Source organism: Corvus cornix, chromosome 4 (genome assembly GCF_000738735.6).
Source record: "Corvus cornix cornix isolate S_Up_H32 chromosome 4, ASM73873v5, whole genome shotgun sequence".
Classification (NCBI taxonomy): domain Eukaryota; kingdom Metazoa; phylum Chordata; class Aves; order Passeriformes; family Corvidae; genus Corvus; species Corvus cornix.
Genome location: NC_046334.1, coordinates 117,589 through 125,344, shown reverse-complemented (window position 1 = coordinate 125,344; position 7,756 = coordinate 117,589). Strand labels below are relative to the sequence as shown.

Below are 7,756 nucleotides of genomic sequence, written 5' to 3'. Positions count from 1 at the left end.
GCATTGGTGAGGTGAGGCTGAAGGGTCAGAGGGAATAGGAAGTGACAGGCACGCCCGGTGTGTTTGGGAGCTGAGCTGGAAACAGGACAGGACATTGCTGGTGTGCCTTGGCCCTGGCAAGGACCTGGAGCTAGGCAAACATTCATCTGGTTGTGGGTCTGAGGATTCCCAGTGGGATCCCCATGCTGCTCGGCAGAACTAGCAGTGGGAGAAACACCGTTCCTCCGTGCGCCGTGTCTGCAGTGTGCTGGTGATGTCTCTGGCACCCCCAGCACAGGGCTTCCCCAAGAAAGGCGCCATCCACGAGCCTGGTGACAAGCAGAAAGGACTGTTTGCCATTCAGCTGAGGCCCCGATTTATTTCCACTACAGAGCCTGTCTGTCTCCAGGGAAGGGAACCATTCTGGCTGCATTTCTCCAGGCACCAGGAAAGCTTGTGGCTCCGCGTTTCGTTTTCAGTGGATTTTCCATTCCACCTGGTGTGCACCTCCTGGGGACCACAGCTGACCCTGCCTCGGGCAGCAGCAGGCAGAGAGGGCAGCAAGGCAGTTTTGAGCATCCCTTCGTGCCCCTTCCCCACGGTGCCCTGGCACCGCAGGAGTGAGTGTGGCTGGGCTCGTGTGCTTCTGGGAACTCGTGTGTTCTCTCGGTGATTTTATTTTATGAGTGACTTTATTGCAGTCACCTGGGAGCTCACTCTCAGCTGTGTGTGCGTGTCCTCATAGGAGTAACCACACACCCGTAGGCCTGGCTCATGTCACAACTCAGGCAGTGTTTCCCAAAGGATGCAGGAGTGTCTCTGAGCGCAGGTTGAGCAGCCTTTCCTGGTCTCTCTGCTCTTCCCTTCCTGGGTGAAGCTCAGGGAGGAAAGAGAAGACTGACACCCCCGGGAGCAGGTTCTCCGTCCCTTGCAGCCATCCCCATGATAACGCAATGGTTATCACGGTGGTTAGTGATAACGATGTCCAAGCATCCGGGCATCCTCACTCTGCCAGCCCTTCGGCCCCTGCAGCCGCCTGAATCCAGGTCCCGGCCAGGGAGCAGCGGACCTTGGGCCACCCCTCCGGGGCTTGATGCCCGTGAGGGCTGGCCTGTCTGTGGGAATTTGGCTCGCCAGCCCAACCCCTTCTGAGCCCAGGTGCCGGGCTTGTCCGCTGCTCCTGGGGCGTTCCCTTGCCCGATAGTTGGTTGTGCCGTGCTGGTGCCGTCGAGAGGGGCTCGGCAGAGCAGGGGCTGTGCTTTTGGAGGGCGGGGAGTGGCGGGGGTTGCCGGCTGCGGGGTTCCCTGGGAAAACGGCCGGAGCTCCTCAGCCCGGGTTGTCCTTGGCTCTCCGCAGGAGGTTTTCTGGAAAAATAAGCGAATAGAAAATGCAGGTATCTACCGAGATAGGAGCGTGCGGCAGCCGGGAGGCGGCGGGGAGCGATCGCACGGCCCCGTAGGGTGACACCGCGCCCGCTGGCAGCGCGGCGGGAGCCGGATCGGGCCCACCGCACCTGCGCCGTGTCCCCCAAAAATCCCGGTGAGGCATTTCCAGGAGGCTGGGGGAGCGCCGCCGGCACGGGGCTCTGCGGGGCCCCGGGGTTTGCGGTGGGCGCTCCCGGCGGTGACACTCCCCCGGCAGAAACTTCGAAAGAAAGAGCCTGCGTCCATTCCAGTGTCCTTCTGCGGGTCGAAGGATGCTGTTCCCTGGGATCCCCTTTTAGAGTAGCATCAGAGGCTGGATAAAAGCTCAGAAATTCCGCCGCGGTCTTTTCCAGTCCCAGGGAATTTCGGTAGTTTAGATCATGCCGAAGCGATTTCGAGATCGTTTATGTGCCGTGGTGTCCCTTAAAATCCTCGCTAATAAAATTAGCGCGTAGGTTTGCTTTCCCCCCACTAATGACAGTCACTCGGACAATTTATATCGTACAGGGAAAGCTGCAGCACTGAAGGAAAAAAAGAAAAAAAAAAAAAAAAAAACCAACCAGGAATAGGAAAAAAACCCCACCACATTAGAAGCAGGAATTGACATCCAAATTTTTACAGACTCCCATATTTGTAATATTATGAGACTCTCCGTTTTAGGAGACACTGGGTTTTGTCGAATTAATAAGATAAATGTTGAAAGCATATTATATGCAGCCTTTAATCCTAATGCAAGGGAAATCGTAATTATGTGGAGAATAAGTGAATTTGAAAGCCAAACATCAGCCCACTCTCTGATTGCAAAGCCCGCTCCGTTCGCCCCTGGAAAACGCTTTGTCTCTCCTTTTGTTTAGTTTAAAGGGTTTCAAATTCTATTTTTAATTATTCTTTTTTTTAATCTGTTTTGTATCTGAAATGACGACGATCAGGGAGGGACCGATAAACACTTTTCCACGCGGTAAACCCCTTATTTCGGCACAGAAATGAGTGCCCGCGTGTCGGTGAATGCGGGAGCCCCGCGTGCACAGGGTGGAAGCCCGTGGCCGTTCCCCGCCCCGGAATGGCTGGGAATGGGCTGGGGGCTCCGGCCGGGGCTGCCCTCTGCCCCGCTCCTGCGGGAACCCGGCTCCGGCGGGGAGCGCGGGGCTGCCTGGTGCAGCTTCTCCTCACGCCGGGCCTCCGCCGGGCGCCGGCAGCGCAGGAGGGCCGCTCCGCGGAGCCGGGCGAGGGCATCCCCACTCGCCTCCGTCCCGTCGAGGAGGTTTTTTTCTGCGTGTCCGATTATCCCTACCTGGCAGGTGCGGGGACAGGGCGGGAAGGCGCCGCCGGGATCCCAGCGCCGGGCGGAGCGGCCGTCGGGCACCTCAGCTCCCCGCCCCGCACCCCCGCCGGGCCGAAGTCGCGGAGCCGCGGCCCCAAACACGCCCGCTGCCCCGGGAGAGGGTCGGTGGGGGGGCGCGCCCCGCATTTCCCACCCCATTGCCCGAAGGTGCCCGGTGGCGGCGGGTCCAGGTGAGGGGCGGGCGGGCCGCGAGCGGGCAGCCCTGAAGGGGTTAACGGGAGGGACGTGGGCTGTCACGCGTCATTGGGCAGATTATGTGCAGCAAACAAAAAGTGTGTGTCTGCGTGCCAGCCCCTCACTGCACCGGGTCCGTCTGCACCGCTCGCCTCCCGCTCCGCCGCCCGCACGGCCCGGTCCGGCATGGAGCGGCGCTGAGAGCCCGAGGCAGCCAGCCCGAAGCCGCCTTTGTGCCACTGTCGGGGCGAGGATTATCCCCACCGTCCCTGGTGAGTACCGGCGGAGGGGCCCCGCCACCCCCCGCCGCCCCGGAGCGGGAACAATGCCGGGGATGGCCGTGCTGCCGGCGGCCCTGCCCGGGCTGCGGAGACCGGCGGGGGAGCCTCCGGGAGCGGCCCCGGCGCCGCCCGGCCCGGACAAAGGGCGGCCGGGGGGAGGCAGCGCCGCGGGGCCGGGGGCGGCCCGGGGAGTCGGGGGGATGCGGCGCCGTGGGGAGCTGTACGGGGCCCGCCGCCGCCGGGGGGAAAGTTCGGCGGGGGTCGCTCGCTGCCGGTGGTTTCGTTTGCCGAAATCATTCCTTCGGGGAAGGGATGCGTCGGGCAGCGGCGGAACGGGGAGGGCGCCGGGGAGGCGGCCGGAGCGCCATCCCCCCGGTCTCTGTTCCCGGGGAGGGGCCGGGACCCCCGCCGCCGCTCCGGGGGTATGAAGTTCCCGGCGGTGCGGGGACCCGGTCGTACCCCGAAATCGGGGGGGAGCGGCGGCTCGGCGGAGCCGTGCCCGGTGCGAGCGGCGGCAGCCGTCAGCAGGCGCACCGGGAGGAGCACCGGTCTTTTCCCGAGCCAGCCCCAAATGACGGATTTCGATGGCAGATGGGGCGGGGGGAGGCAGCCGTGCGCTAATCTGGTCGGGAAGGGCGAGGGCACCGCAGCCGGGCGCGATGCTCCCTCCCCGGCCTCCGGCGCCGCCGGCCCCGCACCCTGCCCGCTGCCCGCGCCCCACCAGCTGCCCGCCGACCGCATCCCTCCCCTCGAAACGCGCGGCAGCCGGGGCTCACCCTGCTCCATAAATAAGCGTGTCGAGGTAAAAATAATTACCTCTGCTTGCTGCTTTTAATTAAAGTCTCGGAGGGAAAGTGCTGGATTATGATAATGAGCAGCCATACGTTCCCCTTGTCGCGCGGAGCGGGAGGTGAGCTGACACGCAATCGGCGACAATGACAAGCCACTGGAACCCACCCGCTCCCCCGGCATAGCCCGCAGCCCGGGCCGGCTCCGGGGGTTACCGGAGAGAGACCCGCCGCCGCTGGGTGCCCGGCGCCTGCTCGGGACAGCACTTGGCCGGTGGGATTCCCGGGTCCCTGCCCGGAGCTGGCTCCGCCGCGATCGCTAAAAAAATTGATCAGCGCGGCAGAGTCCCCGCACCTCGCCTCCGCTCGCAGCTCCTAGCCTGCTTTCAATTTTTTTCCACACCGGATAAACTGCTGGCCTGCCTTTTTTCTTTTATTTTCTTCTTCTTTTTTTTTTTTTTAATTTTAAATTTTTGGAGGTTTTTTGTTAATGTTTTATTTAGCAATTCAAGTCGATTTTATTTTGTTTTCCGGGGCATCCCGGTGTACCGCTGAGCGGGACCCGCTGCGGTAACGGCCCCTCTCTGCCCCTCTCTCCGCCCGCAGGGATGGAGGACGCCGGCGTCCAGCGGGGAATATGGGACGGGGATGCCAAGACGGTCCAGCAGTGCTTGACTGACATTTTTACCAGCGTTTACACCACCTGCGACATCCCAGAAAATGCCATTTTCGGCCCCTGCGTCCTGAGCCACACGTCCCTGTACGACAGCATCGCCTTTATCGCCCTCAAGTCCACCGACAAGCGCACCGTCCCCTACATATTCCGGGTAAGAGCCACTCGTCCCCGGGCCCAGCCGCTCGCCACGTCGGCCGGTGCCCGAGCGCGTCCCCGCCGCGGAGCGCAGCTCGGCCCGGGGAGCCCCCGCCGCCGGGAGGCTGTCCCCGAGGGCAGAGCCGCGCCGCCGCTGCCGCTCCTACTCTTGCCTGGGCCCGTGCTGTCGGTCGGTCGGTCTGTCGGTCCGGTGGATTAACGCGGGGTTTCAGGTGGACACGTCGGCGGCCAACGGCTCGTCGGAGGGGCTGATGTGGCTGCGGCTGGTGCAGTCGGCGCGGGAGCGGGAGGAGCAGAACCTGGAGGCCTACATCAAGAGCGGGCAGCTCTTTTATCGCTCCCTACGCCGCATCGCCAAGGACGAGGAGCTGCTGGTGTGGTACGGGAAGGAGCTCACCGAGCTGCTGCTGCTCGGCCCGGCCCGGGCCCCCGCCCGCACCAACGGTGGGTGCCGCGCGCGGCCGCCCGCGGTCCCGGGCGGGAGGAAGGAGGGGGATCCCCGCCGACGGGGGGAATCGGGAGGCGGCGGTCGGCTTCGGGATCCCCAGCTCCCGATCCCCAAACTCTCGGCGGATAGCCCCCATCGGCGGCCCCGGCTGACGGTGCTCTCTCTCTCGCTCTCTCTCTCTGTCGTGCCCGCCCGACGCAGGCTCGCCGCCGTTCGCCTGCCCTGAGTGCAGCCAGCGCTTCCAGTTCGAACTGCCCTTCGCCGCACACCTCCGGTTCCGCTGCCCCAAGAGGCTGCACGGCCCCGACACCGGCCCCGCCGCCGAGGCCGCCGGCGTCAAGGACGGCGCCGGCAAGGAGCAAGAGCCCGGCAAGTTCGGGAAGCCCGGCGGGCCGCCGCACCACCCCTTCCCCGGGCCCGACGGCGGCCCCGCCGCCAGCACCAAGCCCTCCACGGACTTCCACAACCTGGCGCGGGAGCTGGAGAACTCCCGCGGCGGGCGCGGCGGGTCCCCGGGGCGGCCGGCGCCCCCCGAGGCCGGCCCTGAGGCGGCGGCCGGGAAGGCGAAGCGGCGTTTCCCCGCGGAGGAAGAGCGCGGGCCCGGCGCGGCGCGGGGCCGCTTCCCGGCCGAGCGGCCGGGGCTGCCGGCGGCGCCCAAGGAGGAGCCGGGCTGCGCCCCGCAGCAGCAGTACCGCGCCGCCGGCTCCTACTGCGGGCTCGAGGAGGGCGGACGCCTCTTCGCGCCGCCCAGCCCGGAGACCGGCGAGTCCAAGCGCAGCGCCTTCGTGGAGGTGAAGAAGGCGGCCCGCGGCCCCGAGCCCGACGGCGGCTCCGAAGAGGGCCCAGAGCGCGGCTCCCCGGGCGCGGGCGGCGCGGAGCCGGGGCTGTGCCCCCGCGGCGGTGCGGGGGGCCCGCTGGCCGCCCGCCTGGACGGCGGCAGCCCGGCGCGGGGCAGCGCCTTCAGCACGGTGCCGCAGCTCGGGGCCGGCCCCGGGGGGCCCGGCGGCGGCGGAGCCGAGGAGCGAAAAAGCGCCTTCTCGCAGCCCGCCCGCTCCTTCCCGCACGTTCCGCCGCTGGTGCTGGGTCCCAAGCTGGGCGGGCTGGGCGAGCCCTGCCCTGACGGCGCCGCCGCCCCCGCCCGTCTGTACGCCGCCGAGGCGCTGGCCGCCAAGCTGCCGGGCGGCGGGGAGGCGGCGGGCGGCGGCGGCGGCGGCGGCGGGGGGCTGCCCAAGCAGAGCCCCTTCCTCTACACCACGGCCTTCTGGCCCAAGAGCTCGGCGGCGGCGGCGGTGGCGGCGGCGGCGGCGGGGCCGCTGCAGCTGCAGCTGCCGTCGGCGCTGACGCTGCTGCCGCCGTCGTTCACCTCGCTGTGCCTGCCGGCTCAAAACTGGTGCGCCAAGTGCAACGCGTCCTTCCGCATGACTTCGGACCTGGTCTACCACATGCGCTCCCACCACAAGAAGGAATACGCGCTGGAGCCCCTCGTCAAGCGCCGCCGCGAGGAGAAGCTCAAGTGCCCCATCTGCAACGAGTCCTTCCGCGAGCGCCATCACCTCTCCCGCCACATGACCTCCCACAACTAGCGCGGACAACCCTCCGGCCCCGGGAACCCGCCCGGGACCCCCGCCCGGGGGACCCCCGCCCCGCCCGCCGCTCCCACCCATCCCCTTCGATGCACGCGTTTCCACTGTCCGGGGAGGGGCGGGGAGGGCGGGGGAGAGGAGAAGGTGAAGAAGAAGGAAAAAGAGAAGGTAAAAGTTAAAAAAAAAAATAATAAAATAAAAAGAGAAAACAGAAAAGAGAAAAGAGAAAAGAGAAAAGAGAAGCACCGGGAAAAAGGAAAAAAAATCAAATGACTTTAAAAATACATTTTTTAAAATGTCATATATTGCAACATATTGATGCATTTGTCATACGTTTCTACTTAAATTATTAAGCACTTATGGTTTAGATGTAATAATAATTCTATGTCAGGGTAAATTTTTATTTTGGATATGAAGCTAAGGGCGAGGGGGGCGCGGCGGGGCCGGCGGGCGGCGGGCCGGGGTCCTGCATGCACCGGGCGCTCCCCCCGCCCGGCCCCGCCGCCCGCGCCCCTTCCCCCCGAGTGTCACTGGTGCCCGTGGAATGGAGTCTCGGTAGTTCCGTGTTACCTTCCCTTTCCCATTTGGGTTTGTTTTGGTTTTTTTTTTTCCTCGCCCCTCTGCAAAAAAAAGATTTATTAAACTTTATAGTTTATCCGGGTATGTTGGATGCTTTGACAATAAATGACTTTATTTTCTTCAAAGCACCTGGACGTTAATCGATGCGGGGGAATGGGCGGTGACGAGGGGGTGGCCCCCCGGCTGCGGGGTGTCAACGGGGCCCCCAGCCACACCGGGCCGCGGGGAAGGGCAGAGAACCCCGACCACGCCGCCTCTTCTCTCCACTCTCCTTCCCTGCTCGCCTGCCTTCCTTCGGCCCCTGTCCGTCCTTCCTCTGTGCATCT

General features: G+C 64.9%; 1 protein-coding gene across 1 annotated transcript; it reads left to right on the top strand.

Annotated features, from left to right (window-relative positions):
- The first annotated feature begins 3,013 nt into the window (after positions 1 to 3,013).
- Positions 3,014 to 7,029, top strand: PRDM8 (PR/SET domain 8). Its single transcript, XM_039551616.1, has 4 exons — positions 3,014 to 3,191; positions 4,595 to 4,815; positions 5,033 to 5,264; positions 5,470 to 7,029. The coding sequence occupies exons 2-4, from the start codon at positions 4,597 to 4,599 to the stop codon at positions 6,849 to 6,851; spliced, it is 1,833 nt and encodes a 610-aa protein (XP_039407550.1). The 5' UTR covers positions 3,014 to 3,191; positions 4,595 to 4,596; the 3' UTR covers positions 6,852 to 7,029.
- Positions 7,030 to 7,756: the final 727 nt, after the last annotated feature.

What these genes read in the sequence shown, in the direction of transcription:
- PRDM8 (XM_039551616.1), top strand. Translation starts at nt 4,597, where the DNA reads ATGGAGGACGCCGGCGTCCAGCGGGGAATATGGGACGGGGATGCCAAG. An exon ending in CCGTCCCCTACATATTCCGG is followed by an intron (nt 4,816 to 5,032) that starts GTAAGAGCCACT and finishes GCGGGGTTTCAG; the next exon opens with GTGGACACGTCGGCGGCCAA. An exon ending in GGCCCCCGCCCGCACCAACG is followed by an intron (nt 5,265 to 5,469) that starts GTGGGTGCCGCG and finishes CGCCCGACGCAG; the next exon opens with GCTCGCCGCCGTTCGCCTGC.